The sequence below is a fragment of the Salmo salar genome, chromosome 13 (genome assembly GCF_965601325.2).
Source record: "Salmo salar chromosome 13, fSalSal1, whole genome shotgun sequence".
In the NCBI taxonomy this organism is placed as follows: Eukaryota; Metazoa; Chordata; class Actinopteri; order Salmoniformes; family Salmonidae; genus Salmo; species Salmo salar.
Window position 1 is genome coordinate 110,815,001 of NC_138303.1, and position 17,500 is coordinate 110,832,500.

General features: G+C 47.4%; 1 protein-coding gene across 2 annotated transcripts in view; it reads right to left on the reverse strand.

Annotated features, from left to right (window-relative positions):
* Positions 1-17,500, reverse strand: part of LOC106568544 (netrin receptor DCC) — a 596,063-nt gene that overhangs the window by 43,537 nt on the left and 535,026 nt on the right. For both annotated transcript variants that reach the window (XM_082960596.1, XM_082960595.1), the window contains exons 24-26: positions 17,166-17,398; positions 16,351-16,467; positions 773-940 (exon numbers count right to left, since the gene is read on the reverse strand). In XM_082960596.1, coding sequence (XP_082816722.1) covers positions 773-940; positions 16,351-16,467; positions 17,166-17,398 — 518 coding nt within the window. The remainder of the gene's footprint in view (positions 1-772; positions 941-16,350; positions 16,468-17,165; positions 17,399-17,500) is intronic.

Consider the following 17,500-nt stretch of genomic DNA (forward strand, 5'->3'; position numbering starts at 1 on the left):
AGGAGGAGACGGAATGCCAGGGAGGGACGGAGAGAAGAGGAGGAGGAGACAGAATGTCAGGGAGGGATGGAGAGAAGAGGAGGAGACGGAATGCCAGGGAGGGACGGAGAGAAGAGGAGGAGACGGAATGCCAGGGAGGGATGGAGAGAAGAGGAGGAGACGGAATGCCAGGGAGGTACGGAGAGAAGAGGAGGAGGAGACAGAATGTCAGGGAGGGATGGAGAGAAGAGGAGGAGACGGAATGCCAGGGAGGGATGGAGAGAAGAGGAGGAGGAGACAGAATGTCAGGGAGGGATGGAGAGAAGAGGAGGAGACGGAATGCCAGGGAGGGATGGAGAGAAGAGGAGGAGACGGAATGACAGGGAGGGACGGAGAGAAGAGGAGGAGATGGAATGCCAGGGAGGGACGGAGAGAGGAGGAGGAGACGGAATGCCAGGGAGGGACGGAGAGAAGAGGAGGAGACGGAATGCCAGGGAGGGATGGAGAGAGGAGGAGGAGAAGGAATGCCAGGGAGGGACGGAGAGAGGAGGAGGAGACGGAATGCCAGGGAGGGATGGAGAGAGGAGGAGGAGACGGAATGCCAGGGAGGGACGGGGAGAGGAGGAGGAGACGGAATGCCAGGGAGGGACGGAGAGAGGAGGAGGAGATGGAATGCCAGGGAGGGACGGGGAGAGGAGGAGGAGACGGAATGCCAGGGAGGGACCCAAGAAAAACGGAGAAAGAGAAAGAGAGAGACGGAATGACAGGGAGGGTAAAATGGACTGACTTCTACCTGCTGCGTAGCATCGGTCCACGGTGAGGCTGGGGAAGGGCATGGGTCTCAGCGTGAACTTGGGGTGGGTGGTCAGAGTACCATGGTTGTACCCGCAGGTGGGCGAGGGCAGGATGCCAGGGTACTGACTGCTCTCCAGAATTGGCACTGGGATGGCACTGACAACAGCTAGAAGAGAGAGGCGAGGCGAGAGGGGAGGAGAGACAGGAGGAAAGAGGGGAGGAGAGACGGGAGGAGAGACAGGAGATGAGGGGAGGATAGACGGGAGGAGAGACGGGAGGAGAGACGGGAGAAGAGAGGGGAGGAGAGACGGGAGGCGAGACGGGAGGAGAGGCAGGAGGAGAGAGAGGAGGAGAGGGGAGGAGAGACGGGAGGAGAGACGGGAGGAGAGAGGGGGGGAGAGGCGGGAGGAGAGAGGGGAGGAGAGATGGGAGGAGAGAGGGGAGGAGAGGCGGGAGAAGAGAGGGGAGGAGAGATGGGAGGAGAGGCAGGAGGAGAGAGAGGAGGAGAGGGGAGGAGAGAGGCGAGGAGAGACGGGAGGAGAGACGGGAAGAGAGACGGGAAGAGAGAGGGGAGGAGAGACGGGAGGAGAGGCGGAAGGAGAGAGGGGAGGAGAGACGGGCGGAGAAACGGGAGTAGAGGCAGGAGGAGAGAGAGGAGGAGAGACGGGAGGAGAGACGGGAGGAGAGAGGGGAGGAGAGGCGGGAGGAGAGTGGGGAGGAGAGACGGGAGGAGAGACGGGAGGAGAGATGGGAGGAGAGATGGGAGGAGAGACGGGAGGAGAGGCGGGACGAGAGAGGGGAGGAGGGACGAGAGGAAAGAGAGGAGGAGAGGCAGGAGGAGAGAGAGGAGGAGAGAGAGGAGGAGAGGGGAGGAGGGATGAGAGGAGAGAGAGGAGGAGAGGCAGGAGGAGAGAGAGGAGGAGAGAGAGGAGGAGAGGGGAGGAGGGATGAGAGGAGGAGAGGCAGGAGGAGAGAGAGGAGGAGAGGGGAGGAGAGAGGCGAGGAGAGACGGGAGAAGAGACGGGAGGAGAGACGGGAGGAGGGACGGGAGGAGAGAGGGGGGAGAGACGGGGGGAGAGAGGGGAGGAGAGACGGGAGGAGAGATGGGAGGAGAGGCAGGAGGAGAGAGAGGAGGAGAGGGGAGGAGAGAGGCGAGGAGAGACGGGAGAAGAGACGGGAGGAGAGACGGGAGGAGAGAGGGGAGGATAGACGGGAGGAGAGACGGGAGGAGAGAGGGGAGGATAGACGGGAGGAGGGACAGGGCAACAAGGAGATAAACCAACTTATATGAAATTAAATGACAGGCATTGCTATAACTATGCTAAACATAAACACATAAACAACAATAACCACCGTTTAGCCGTTTAGAGGACAGGGAAACAAAGTGTGTTTTTATTACCCTCCACTAGTAAAACTGTTTCTAAAATAATCTAGTATCATGTATTAGTGACGTACGGTCTATATGTTCAATTAGCAACACAGTAGTGCTGTTTACTCAGCATGGCTAACTGTCGTCCTATAAACACCAATCAAAGAGTTTCTTACTGAAGAGACGAAATGGAACCCCTTGAAACATCTCAAGCGGTAGCACCTCATGTCCAGTAATATGGCACCCTATTCCCTATAGTGAACTACATTTGACCAGGCCTCTGTTAGAAAGTAGTGCACTATATATAGGGAACAGCGTGTCATTTCTTTAAACCAAACATGTTTCAACATGGCGCTAGACAGACAGACAGCCAAAGCTGGAGTCTGGAGAACTAGCGACTGACTGAGCCTTGACCTTGAGAAGTGTCCTGAGGGCTCAAAGAAGGGAGTGAAAGAGGATGCATGGAGGGAGGGAGAGAGGAGGGCGCCGGGCTGTTAAAATGCCTGGGGTACTCCACACACACAGAGATCTCTATCTCCTAAACTGCCTACGACCTGGAGGGGAGAAGGAATTGCAGAGAGAGAGAGAGAAAGAGAGAGAGAGAGAGAGAGAGACAGAGAGAGAGAGACAGTCCTTTGAACCGCTGATGTAAAAAGTGATTTATGTATAAATCTGACTGATTGGCAGATCAGTGCACATATTGATCCTCTGGCCATGGAAGGTAATGAACTCTTGACATCTATGTGTATGCAAACATGTCAATTCATGTGTCTATTCTCGGCTAGCCAGGCCTGGTATCTAATCAGGCAGTTGATTGGTTCTATCTGTCCTGGACCTGTGATGATGTGCTCTGTATTGTAAAATTACTAGGTCAACAATGTTGATTTTGTCGCAGCACTGTGCTGGGTAAACATTTGGTTTGTATGAAGAGATGGTGTCTTTACTAGGCCTCAGTCCAACAGAATTAAATAGAAACATTAGTATTTTGTATTTCTATGTTCAGTCCACTATGAAGAGATTTTTACTATTTCTGAAGTGGTTACAACTCTGGTAACTTTCCCCCAATTCCCTGGTTTTCCAGAAATACCGATCGGAGGTTAAACCAGATTTCCTGCATATTCCCCTCCCGATTCCCGGGAATCCACCATCCAGGATTTCTGAAAAACTCTATCTGCAATCCTAAACTCTGTTCGAATATTCATATTAACAGCACTAACCATACTATTTGTGATATGAATTGAGTATATAGTATGCTTATTGGTCATAGTATGGATATAGTTAGTATGCCAAAAGTTCCCGGATGTCGTACTACATTCGCCAAAATACGAAGTATACAAGCAGTGGACACTATTTCTGTGGTTTTAGGGCCCATAATGCAATTCTTTCGAAAATTGGCGTGGCTTCACAACGCTTTCAAATTTGAAGAAAATATCTGAAAATAATGCAGCCGAAGTCTGACGAGAGAGGATACAAATTCATTGCTTTAACTAATTATGACAAATGTTAAGAAAATGTTGAGCAATGTAATAAAGTAATGACTTTTCAAATAAGTCTTTATTTTCAAATAACATTACGCTGCACGTTATGTTGGCTGACAATGTGTTGGCTATGCTATCCTTACGAACCGCATATCATTACAGCAGTATGTACAGGTATGTTAGCTAGCTATGCTACCCTTATGAACCGCATATCATTATAGCAGTATGTACAGGTATGTTAGCTAGCTATGCTATCCTTACGAACCGCATATCATTACAGCAGTATGTACCGGTATGTTAGCTAGCTACGTTATCATTACGAACCGCATATCATTACAGCAGTATGTACAGGTATGTTAGCTAGCTATGCTATCCTTACGAACCGCATATCATTACAGCAGTATGTACAGGTATGTTAGCTAGCTATGCTATCCTTATGAACCGCATATCATTATAGCAGTATGTACAGGTATGTTAGCTAGCTATGCTATCCTTACGAACCGCAAAGCATATCATTATAGCAGTATGTACCGGTATGTTAGCTAGCTACGCTATCCTTACGAACCGCATATCATTACAGCAGTATGTACAGGTATGTTAGCTAGCTATGCTATCCTTACGAACCGCAAAGCATATCATTATAGCAGTATGTACCGGTATGTTAGCTAGCTATGCTATCCTTACGAACCGCATAGCATTACAGCAGTATGTACAGGTATGTTAGCTAGCTAGGCTATCCTTACGAACCGCAAAGCATATCATTACAGCAGTATGTACAGGTATGTTAGCTAGCTATGCTATCCTTACGAACCGCAAAGCATATCATTACAGCAGTATGTACCGGTATGTTAGCTAGCTATGCTACCCTTATGAACCGCATATCATTACAGCAGTATGTACCGGTATGTTAGCTAGCTATGCTACCCTTATGAACCGCATATCATTATAGCAGTATGTACCGGTATGTTAGCTAGCTATGCTATCATTACGAACCGCATATCATTACAGCAGTATGTACAGGTATGTTAGCTAGCTATGCTATCCTTACGAACCGCATATCATTACAGCAGTATGTACAGGTATGTTAGCTAGCTACACTATCCTTACGAACCGCATAGCATATCATTACAGCAGTATGTACCGGTATGTTAGCTAGCTACGTTATCCTTACGAACCACATAGCATATCATTACAGCAGTAGGTACCGGTATGTTAGCTAACTATGCTATCCTTACGAACCGCATATCATTACAGCAGTATGTACCGGTATGTTAGCTAGCTATGCTATCCTTACGAACCGCATATCATTACAGCAGTATGTACCGGTATGTTAGCTAGCTACGTTATCCTTACGAACCGCATAGCATATCATTACAGCAGTATGTACCGGTATGTTAGCTAGCTACGTTATCCTTACGAACCGCATAGCATTACAGCAGTATGTACCGGTATGTTAGCTAGCTATGCTATCCTTACGAACGACATAGCATATCATTACAGCAGTAGGTACCGGTATGTTAGCTAACTATGCTATCCTTACGAACCGCATATCATTACAGCAGTATGTACCGGTATGTTAGCTAGCTACGCTATCCTTACGAACCGCATATCATTACAGCATTAGGTACCAGTATGTTAGCTAGCTATGCTATCCTTACGAACCACACAGCATATCATTACAGCATTAGGTACCAGTATGTTAGCTAGCTATGCTATCCTTACGAACCACACAGCATATCATTACAGCATTAGGTACCAGTATGTTAGCTAGCTATGCTATCCTTACGAACCACACAGCATATCATTACAGCACTATGCACCGGTATGTTAGTTAGGTAGGCTATCCTTACGAACCGCATTGCATATCATTACAGCACTATGTACCGGTATGTTCGCTAGCTATGCTACCCTTACGAACCACATAGCATATCATTACAGCACTATGTACCGGTATGTTAGCTAGCTATGCTACCCTTACGAACCACATAGCATATCATTACAGCACTATGTACCGGTATGTTAGCTAGCTATGCTATCCTTACGAACCGCATAGCATATCATTACAGCAGTAGGTAGCGGTATGTTAACTAGCTCTAACGTTACTTGGCTACTAATACATCGAACTTGCCAGTATATTAACTATATGCTAACTAACTAGACTGCCCCGTTTATTGACTTGATTATTCACGTCATTCTTAGCTAAGTGGTATAGTCGTTGTGCGTTCTCAGACTCAATGGACATAAATTCACTCTGGCTATCGACTCCGATTTCAGAGCACTCTCGTCTGAGTGTGCCAGAGTGCAGAATAACTGATGAATTTACAGAACGCTCAACAACCGTTGAAATGGCTGGTGTCAGTAAACGTCTGGAAAAAAACCGTAATTAAATTGTTGCCAGCAGCACAGTTTCAGTCACCTACGCTCTGGATAACATGAAAACAGCCTAACCAGCTCTGCTAGGGCGAGTAAAATGGTCAGAGTTGAGATGTTCTCTCATTATGTGTCTGGAAGTAGCTAGCCAGTTAGCTTGTGTGCTTGACCACCGTTGTGACGGTCAGAACACTGGGATCAACCCCTACTCCTCAGCCTGAGCGTCCAGTATGCACTCTGAACGCTCCGAGAGGGAAACGCTCTGAATCTACAAAACGGACAATCTTGCAACGCTCTGAATCTACGAACGCCCAGAGCGCACTCTGGCACTCCAGATTGAATTTGCGAACACACCCGAAGTGTCTACCTAGTAATTTGTTATTGCTAACAAGCTAGGCAAGAGGTTGCATAGCAACAGCGTCAACTTCCGGTAGACAGGCGTAGCGCTAGTACGCTCAACTGAAAGGATACCGTTCGTTTACAGTATACTAACATGAACTAATAGTATATATCAAATCAAATCAAATTTATTTTTATATAGCCCTTCGTACATCAGCTGATATTCTCAAAGTGCTGTACAGAAACCCAGCCTAAAACCCCAAACAGCAAGCAAAGCATGTGAAAGAAGCACGGTGGCTAGGAAAAACTCCCTAGGAAAAACTCCCTAGAAAGGCCAAAAACCTAGGAAGAAACCTAGAGAGGAACCAGGCTATGAGGGGTGGCCAGTCCTCTTCTGGCTGTGCAGGGTGGATATTATAACAGAACATGGTCAAAATGTTAAAATGTTAAAATGTTCATAAATGACCAGCATGGTCAAATAATAATAATCATAGTAGTTGTCGAGGGTGCAACAAGCACGTCCGGTGAACAGGTCAGGGTTCCATAGCCGCAGGCAGAACAGTTGAAACTGGAGCAGCAGCATGGCCAGGTGGACTGGGGACTGCAAGGAGTCATCATACCAGGTAGTCCTGAGGCATGGTCCTAGGGCTCAGTATGTAGTACATACTCATTAAGTATGTAGGATACAGTATGTTAGAATGGGTATTCATTATGTATGTAGTATACAGTATTTTAGTATGGGTATTCATTAAGTATGTAGTATACAGTATGTTAGTATGAGTATTCACTAAGTATGTAGCGTCCAGCTTGTTAGTATGGGTACTCATTAAGTATGTAGTACACAGAACGTTAGTATTGATATTCAATAAGTATGTAGTATACAGTATGTTAGTATGGGTATTCATTAAGTATGTAGCGTACAGCTTGTTAGTATGGGTACTCATTAAGTATGTAGTACACAGAACGTTAGTATTGATATTCAATAAGTATGTAGTATACAGTATGTTAGTATGGGTATTCATTAAGTATGTAGCGTACAGCTTGTTAGTATGGATATTCAATAAGTATGTAGGATACAGTACGTTAGTATGGGTACTCATTAAGTAAGTAGCGTACAGTTGTTAGTATGGATATTCAATAAGTATGTAGGATACAGTATGTGGGTATTCAAACACAGCTGTAGACATGATAAAGTCTCTAGTCACCTCCTTTAATGCCCCTTGCTTTACTGCTGCTACCTCATCTATCCCGGGTAGAAGACGTTATAATCTGACTGGATTATCAGATTAGTATCAGATTCAACGGCTCAGTCACAGACAATCACAGATTACAAAGGGAAAACCAGCCATGTCGCCGCGGACACAACGTCTTTCCCTCAGACAAGCTAAACACCTTCTTCACCTGTTTTGAGGATAATATAGTGCCACCGACGCGGCCCGCTACCAAGGACCGTGGGTTCTCGTTCTCCGTGGTCGACGTGAGTAAGATATTTAAGCAAGCCATGTCCTCAGAGCATGCGCAGACCAGCTGGCTGGAGTGTTTAGGGACATATTCAATCTCTCCCTATCCCAGTCTGCTGTCCCCACTTGCTTCAAGATGTCCACCATTATCCCTGTACCCAAGAAGGCAAAGGTAACTGAACTAAATGACTATCGCCCCGTAGCACTCACTTCTGTCATCATTAAGTGCTAAGAGAGGTTAGTTAAGGATCATATCACCTCCACCTTACCTGTCACCCTAGACCCACTTCAATTTGCTTACCGCCCCAATAGGTCCACAGACGATGCAATCACCATATCACTACACACTGCCCTATCCCATCTGGACAAGAGGAATAACTATGTAAGAATGCTGTTCATTGACAATAGCTCAGCATTCAACACCATAGTACCCTCCAAGCTCATCATTAAGCTGGAGGCCCTGGGTCTGAACCCCTCCCTGTGCAACTGGGTCCTGGACATCCTGTCTGGCTGCCCCCCAGGTGGTGAAGGTAGGAAACAACACCTCCACTTCGCCGATCCTCAACACGGGGGCCCCACAAGGGTGCGTTCTCAGCCTTCTCCTGTTATCCCTATATGGCCACGCACGCCTCCAACTCAATCATCAAGTTTGCAGACGACACAACAGTAGTAGGCTTGATTACCAACAATTATGGGACAGCCTACAGGGAGGAGGTGAGGGCCCTGGCAGAGTGGTGACAGGAAAATAACCTCTCCCTCAAAGCCAACAAAACAAAGGAACTGATCGTGGACTTCAGGATTCAAGAGAGGGAGTAGGTCACATCGACGGGGCCGCAGTGGAGTAGGTGGAAAGCTTCAAGTTCCTCGGCGTACATATCACTGACGATCTGAAATGGTCCACCCACATAGACATTGTGGTGAAGAAGGCACAACAACCTCAGGAGGCTGAAGAAATTTGTCTTGGCCGCTTAAACCCTCCCAAACTTTTACAGATACACAATTGAGAGCATCCCATCGGGCTGTATCACCGCCTGGTACGGCAACCGTAGGGCTCTCCAGAGGGTGGTGCGGTCTGCCCAACACATCACCGGGGGTACACTACCTGCCCTCCAGGACACCTACACCACCCGATGTCACAGGAAGGCCAAAAAGATCATCAAGGACAACAACCACCCGAGGCACTGCCTGTTCACCCCGCTATCATCCAGAAGGTGAGGTCAGTACAGGTACATCAAAGCTGGGACCGAGAGACTGAAAAACAGCTTCCGTCTCAAGGCCATCAGATTGTTAAATAGCTATCACTAGCCGGCTTCCACCCGGTTACTCAACCCTGCACCTTAGAGGCTGCTGCTCTATATACATAGACGTGGAATCACTGGTCACTTTAATAATGGAACACTGGTCACTAATAATGTTTACATACTGCTTTACTCATCTCTTATGTATATACTGCTTTCTGTTCTACTGTATTTAGTCAATGACACTCCGACATTGCTCAATCTAAAATGTATGTCATTCTTAATTCCATTATTTTACATGACACCCTCCTTTGTCCTTTGGCACCCTCCTTTGTTCTTTGGCACCCTCCTTTGGCACCCTCCTTTGTCCTTTGACACCCTCCTTTGGCACCCTCCTTTGTCCTTTGACACCCTCCTTTGGCACCCTCCTTTGTCCTTTGACACCCTCCTTTGGCACCCTCCTTTGTCCTTTGACACCCTCCTTTGGCACCCTCCTTTGTCCTTTGACACCCTCCTTTGGCACCCTCCTTTGTCCTTTGGCACCCTCCTTTGTCCTTTGGCACCCTCCTTTGGCACCCTATTTCCTTTACAGTGCACTAATCTGACCAGGGCCCTGGTCAAATGTAGTGTACTGTATAAGGCAAAAAGGATGTCATTTGAGACACATCATGTGTCTAAGAAACGAGTCACATTACAGCACAATAACTAACGATACCTACTAATTAGGTCCTCATTAGTGAATAAAGCACAAACAGACAGAAGGATATTCAGCAACTATCTACACAAATAATAATCATATTCAAACAATCCTGACAATTCAAAAAGAAGCTTCTTCTAACAGGAACCCCTGGCTGGTGAACGAAGCCAACTGAAATCTATTCCACTTGTTCTCCTTAGCTCCTTCTTGACGATGAAAGAGAGGAGCACTTGTTCTCCTTAGCTCCTTCTTGACGGTGAGAGAGATAGACGAGAGGCAGTGGTAATATATGCAGTACCTTGCAGTTCTTCTCTGAGTGCGAGACGGTGCCTACTGTAGCCTAGCAGCGTTAACCAGTAAGCGCTACTGAGCATGCCCGCTGGGACCCAGGTAGGTGAAGGGGGATGGAAGTGAACCAGGCAAATCATCAGATTACCCCGGAGTAGACGGTTCCTAACCCCTCCTCACCCTTCCTCACCCCTCCTCACCTCTCCTCACCCCTCCTCACCCCTCAACCATCCTCAACCCTCCTCACCCTTCCTCACCCCTCCTCACCTCTCCTCACCCCTCCTCACCCCTCAACCTTCCTCAACCCTCCTCACCTCTCCTCACCCCTCCTCAAACCTCCTCACCCCTCCTCACACTTCCTCAAATCTCCTCACCCCTCCTCAAACCTCCTCAAACCTCCTCAACCCTCCTCAACTCTCCTCACCCTTCCTCACCTCTCCTCACCCCTCCTCAACCTTCCTCAACTCTCCTCACCCCTCCTCAACCCTCCTCACCCTTCCTCAACTCTCCTCACCCCTCCTCACCCCTCCTCACCCTTTCTCAACCCTCCTCAACCCTCCTCACCCCTCCTCACCCTTCCTCACACCTCCTCAATCCTCCTCACCCCTCCTCAACCATCCTCAACCCTCCTCACCCCTCATTAAACATCCTCAACCCCCCTCCAACTCCTCAACTCTCCTCACCCGTCCTCAACTCTCCTCACCCCTCCTCACCCTTCCTCACCCTTCCTCAACCCTCCTCAACCCTCCTCAACCATCCTCACACTTCCTCAACCCTCCTCAACCCTCCTCATACCTCCTCACCCCTCCTCCACTCTCCTCAACCCTCCTCACCTCTCCTCAAACCTCCTCACCCCTCCTCCACTCTCCTCACCCCTCCTCAGCCTTCCTCACCCCTCCTTACCCCTCCTCAACTGTCCTCAAACCTCCTTATCCCTCCTCAACCCACATGACCTCTCCCCAACTTGCCTCACCCCTCTGATGGGAAGGATAAGGAAGGGGGAGGTGGGGTGAGGAGGAGGGGGAAGGTGATTGATGGGGATGTGCTGAATGCGGAGTAACGCCTCTCCCTCTCTCAATTGAATTCAAAGGGCTTTTTTGGCATGTGAAACATGTCTCCCTCTCACTCTCTCTCTCTCGGGTCTCTGTCTCCCTAGGGAGTCTGAGATGTGAGGAGGCCCTTCCTTCTCTCTCTGTCTCTGTCCCACTAGGGATCCGGAGATGTGGAGGCTTTCATGTGACTACTGGAGAGAAGAGAGGTGAGGGATGAAAAGAGAGGGAAGAACAGGGGCAGAGAGGAAAGAGAGAGAGAGAGATGTCTGGTAATTACCCAATGTGCTACTAACAGAGAAGGAGGGAGAGGAAGATGTCAAGGAGATTGATGTTCCAAGATGGTGTAGCAGTCGGACGTGTGTTTGTCTTGTCCCGTGTTAATTAGTCTGTAAATATATATATATATTTTTCGTATATTTTTTAATTTCACTTTCTATCTACGAACTAAATATACTTTCCTGCAACCCGCCTCACCCAATGTGGTACGGATCTGCATTTTTTTTTTTTTACCTTATAACTCGAACCTCCATCAGAAGCTAGCCAGCTAATTAGCTACTAGCTAGTAGTCATTGTTTGCCACTGCTAGCAGTTTTCACCTTTAGCTCGGATTCCAGCCAGCTTTAGCTCGGACAATTACCTGCCAGTCTGCACAGCGCGATATCAACCCAGAGCATATCGGACTGCTTTTCTCCACCACATCACTGGATTCCTGATGCAAGTTCGGAAACCATTACACCGGATCATCGCAGCTAGCTAGCTGCAACCGAGTGGCTACTGTTGGCTAACGCCTATGTCCCGAAGCAAGCACCAGTTAGCCTTGAGCTAGCCTTGAGCTAGGCCCATCTCCCGGCCAGCCGACGGAGTATACCAGCTAATTCTTGGGCTACAATACCTCTTTTGCCAAGTGGCCTGGACCCTTTATTGTCGACACGGAGCCCCGCTGATCCATTACGACTGGTCTGCCGACGTAATTGTCCGATGTAGTTTCAACAGGCTTTTCCAGTGCGATGTCGCTAAAGACCCATCTGCTATCCCCGGCCCGCTAGCTTTCTGAACGCCGTGTCTCCTGCTCGCCTAGCGTAGAAGTGACTACTGAACAACTCCCTGACTCACCTATTGCTGCTCTTTGGACCCTATGATCACTCTGCTACACAGCTGATGCCTGGTGGTCTGTTCATTAACACTGTAACTCATTTTGTTTATCTGTCGGCCCCAGCCTCGAACTCAGGTCCTGTGTGTAGCTAACTGACCCTCTCTGCCCATTCATCCCCATTTACACGTTGTTGTCTGAGCTCTCCCGACCAACACCCACGATTGCTTTATGCCTCTCTCGAATGTCAATATGCCTTGTCTACTGCTGTTTCTGTTTGTTCTTATTGTTTTATTTCACTGTATTTCACCCCCAGTTCCGCTCAACATGCTTAGATAGCTCTTTTGTCCCACCCCCCACACATGCGGAGACCTCACCTGGCTTAACTGGTGCCTCCAGAGACCCAACCTCTCTCTTCGTCACTCCACGCCTAGGTTTACCTCCACAGTACTCACATCATACCATACCCTTGTCTGGACATTATGCCCTGAATCTGTTTTACCCAGAAATCTGCTCCTTTTCTTCTCTATACCCAACGCACTAGGCGTCCAGTTCTTATAGCCTTTAGCCGTACCCTTATTCTACTCCTCCTCTGTTCGTCTGGTGATGTAGAGGTTAACCCAGGCCCTGTAGCCCCCAGTTCCACTCCGATTCCACAGGCGCAATCATTTGTTGACTTCTGTAACCATAATAGCCTTGGTTTCATGCATGTTAACATCAGAAGCCTCCTCCCTAAGTTTGTTTTATTCACTGCTTTAGCACACTCCGCCAACCCTGATGTCCTAGCCTTGTCTGAATCCTGGCTTAGGAAGGCCACCAAAAATTCTGAAATTTCCATCCCCAACTATAACATTTTCCGTCAAGATAGAACTGCTAAAGGGGGCGGAGTTGCAATCTACTGCAGAGATAGCCGCCAGAGTTCTGTCTTACTACCCAGGTCTGTGCCCAAACAGTTCAAGCTTCTACTTTTACAAATCCACCTTTCCAGAAATAAGTCTCTCACCATTGCCCCTTGTAATAGACCCCCCTCAGCCCCCAGCTGTGCCCTGGACACCATATGCGAATTGATTGCCCCCCATCTATCTTCAGAGTTCGTACTGTTAGGTGACCTAAACTGGGATATGCTTAACACCCCGGCCATCCTACAGTCTAAGCTTGATGCCCTCAATCTCACACAAATTATCAAGGAACCTACCAGGTACAACCATAAATCCGTAAACATGGGCACCCTCATAGATATCATCCTGACCAACCTGCCCTCTTAATACACCTCTGCTGTCTTCAACCAGGATCTCAGCGATTACTGCCTCATTGCCTGCGTCCGTAATGGCTCCGCGGTTAAACGACCACCCCTCATCACTGTCAAATGCTCCCTAAAGTAATTCAGCAAGCAGGCCTTTCTAATTTACCTGGCCCGGGTATCCTGGAAGGATATTGACCTCATCCCTTCAGTAGATGGTGCCTGGTTGTTCTTTAAAAGTGGTTTCTTCACCATCTTAAATAAGCTTGCCCCATTCAATTTTTTTTAAACTAAGAACAGATATAGCCCCTGGTTCACTCCTGACTTGACTTCCCTTGACCAGCACAAAAACATCCGGGGGCATACTGCATTAGCATCGAATAGCCCCCGCGATATGCAACTTTTCAGGGAAGTCAGGAACCAATATACACAGTTAGTAAGGAAAGCAAAGGCTAGCTTTTTCAAACAAAAATTTGCATCCTGTAGCACTAATTCCAAAAAGTTTTGGGACACTGTAAAGTTCATGGAAAATAAGAGCACCTCCTCCCAGCTGCCCACTGCACTGAGGCTAGGAAACACTGTCACCACTGATAAATCTACGATAATTGCTCATTTCAATGAGCATTTTTCTACGGCCAGCCATGCTTTCCACCTGGCTAACCCAACCCCGGCCAACAGCTCTGCACCCACCGCAGCAACCTGCCCAAGCCCCCCCTCACTTCTCCTTCACCCAAATCCAAATAGCTGATGTTCTGAAAGAGCTGCAAAATCTGGACCCCTACAAATCAGCTGGACTAGACAATCTGGACCCTCGCTTTCTAAAATTATCCGCCTCAATTGTTGCAACCCCTATTACTAGCCTGTTCAACCTCCCTTTCGTATCGTCATATCCCTAAAGATTGGAAAGCTGAAAGGTCATCCCCTTCTTCAAAAGGGGAGACACTCTAGACCCAAACTGCTACAAACCTATATCCATCCTGCCCTGCCTTTCTAAAGTCTTCGAAAGCCAAGTTAACAAACAGATCACCGACCTTTTCGAATCCCACTGTACCTTCTCTGCTATGCAATCTGGTTTCCGAGCTGGTCATGGGTGCACCTCAGCCACGCTCAAGGTCCTAAATAATATCATAACAGTCATCGATAATTGACAGTACTGTGCAGCCATCTTCATCGACCTGGCCAAGGCTTTTGACTCTGTCAATCACTGCATTCTTGTCGACAGACTCAATAGCCTTGGTTTCCCAAATGACTGCCTCGCCTGGTTCACTAACTACTTCTCAGACAGAGTTCAGTGTGTTAAATCAGAGGCCCTGTTGTCCGGACCTCTGGCAGTCTCTATGGGGTTGCCACAGGGTTCAATTCTCGGGCCGACTCTTTTCTCTGTATACATCAATGATGTCGCTCTTACTGCTGGTGAGTCTCTGATCCACCTCTACGCAGACGACACCATTCTGTATACATCCGGCCCTTCTTTGGACACTGTGTTAACTAACCTCCAGACGAGCTTCAATGCCATACAACTCTCCTTCCGTGGCCTCCAACTGCTCTTAAATGCAAGTAAAACTAAATGCATGCTCTTTAAACGATCGCTGCTCGCACCCGCCCGCCCGACTAGCATCACTACTCTGGACGGTTCTGACTTGGACAACTACAAATACCTAGGTGTCTGGTTAGACTGTAAACTCTCCTTCCAGACTCACATTAAGCATCTCCAATCCCCCCCCAAAATTGAGTATCGGCTTACTATTTCGCAACAAAGCCTCCTCATGCTGCCAAACATACCCTCGTAAAACTGACTATCCTACCGATCCTTGACTTCGGTGATGTCATTTACAAAATAGTCTCAAACACTCTACTCAGCAAATTGGATGTAGTCTATCACAGTGCCATCCATTTTGTCACCAAAGCCCCATATATGACCTGTATGCTCTCGTTGGCTGGCCCTCGCTTCATATTCGTCACCAAACCCACTGGCTCCAGGTCATCTATAAATCTTTGCTAGGTAAATCCATGCCTTATCTCAGCTTACTGGTCACCATTACAATACCCACCCCGTAGCACGTGCTCCAGCAGGTATATCTCACTGGTCATCCCCAAAGCCAACACTTCCTTTGGCCGCCTTTCCTTCCAGTTCTCTGCTGCCAATAACTGGAACGAATTGCAAAAGTCACTGAAGCTGGAGACATATATCTCCCTCACTAACTATAAGCATCAGCTGTCAGAGCAGCTTACCGATCACTGCACCTGTACACAGCCAAACTGTAAATAGCTCACCCAACTACCTCATCCCCATATTGTTATTTTTTTGCTCTTTCGCACCCCAATATCTCTACTTGCACATCATCATCTGCACATCTATCACTCCAGTGTTTAATTGCTAAATTGTAATTATTTTGCCACTACTGCCTATTTATTGCCTTACCTCCCTAATCTTATCTCATTTGCACACACTGTATATAGACTTTTTTCTCTATTGTGTTATTGACTGTACGTTTGTTTATTCCATGTGTAACTCTGTGATGTTGTTTTTTGTCTCTACTGCTTTGCTTTATCTTGGCCAGGTCACAGATGTAAATGAGAACTTGTTCTTAACTGGCCTACCTGGTTAAATAAAGGTTAAATAAAAACAAAAATAAACAGAGGAGGGATGGAGGAGGAAGAAGAGGAGGAAGGGAGGATGGAGGAGGAGGAAGAGGAGGAAGGGAGGATGGAGGAGGAGGAAGGACTACTCAAAGTGTGAGCAGGATGGCTGACAGCAAGACAACAACTATTTGGGAAGATGTGTTTTAAGTTTTTTAAAAATATTTTTATTTATTTAACCTTCTTTTAACTAGACAAGTCAGTTAAGAACAAATTCTTATTTACAACGACGGCCTACCTCCTGGGCCATACCCTCCCTTAACCCGGACGACGCTGGGCCAATTGTGCACCACCCTACGGGATGTGGACACTTACGGGTGTTGCTGGGCTGAGAGTCCATGGGGATCATTAGCTTGGTACGTGTTGCCCTCCGGGCAGCTAGGGAGCGCTCTAACGTAGAGATGCAGCTGGAAGCCTCGTCATTGTCCACACCTAGAACATAAATGGACCGTACTGTGTTTATATTCTGCTGACGTATTACTGGTCAGGGCTCCGTCGCAAAATCTATTGTTAGATCAATGAGATTTCACGTCACTATAACAGAACAAATAGATACAGATTAACCAAAGACAAATATTCACCAGCAGCAACCCAAGGTGAGGAAAATAAAAAGCATAGAACTGGATTCAAGCCAGATGGTTTTACATACCTCATATTACCTTGTTCCTCTGAATAGTCCTTCACAATTGGATAAGAAATCAACAGTCTACAATTTATTCATAGAATATTCATGAATACCATCAGAGAGACTAAAGTTGTTCCTGACAACTTTAGTTAAGAGCTACGTTTCAATAGAGAGATGAAGATGACGATAAAAGCAAGCTACTTTCCCCCTCTATTGTTGAAGTCTTTCTCTACAAAACCAATCAGTGGTTTATGGGTTGGTGGACTGGATAACAACATATCTGCAGTGAACATAAAACATTTTTTTTTTTAAACATTCCTTTTCTAATCTCCTATTTTTATCCAAGGTTCTGTTCCAAGATTCTGTTCCAAGATTCTGTTCCAAGGTTCTGTTCCAAGATTTTGTTCCAAGATTCTGTTCCAAGGTTCTGTTCCAAGGCTCTGTTCCAAGACATTCCAAAACATCCTTCCTGTCATTAACATCATTATCATCCATGAAGTCTTACCTGAGTGGCTGCTCTTGCTTCCCATCTGACTCTCTGATTGGCTGTGACTGACAGACTGAGACCGGATTTCCTGGATGGAACCCTGGATGGGCGAATCACATCCAGAGGGGGCGGCACTGGCAGGCTTCTCAATGTTCTTCAGTTCCATTTCCTCATGATGGATCCACAGGTCTGGAGGTCTCAGGTCCTTCTGACTACCTTTCCGCTTCCCTGTACTGTGAGTGGCACGCTTCCTATAGAGGGGAGGGAGAAGGAGAAGGAGAAGGAGAAGGAGAAGGAGAAGGAGAAGGAGAAGGAGAGGGACAGGGAAATGCAGGAGGAGAGGATAGGAAGCA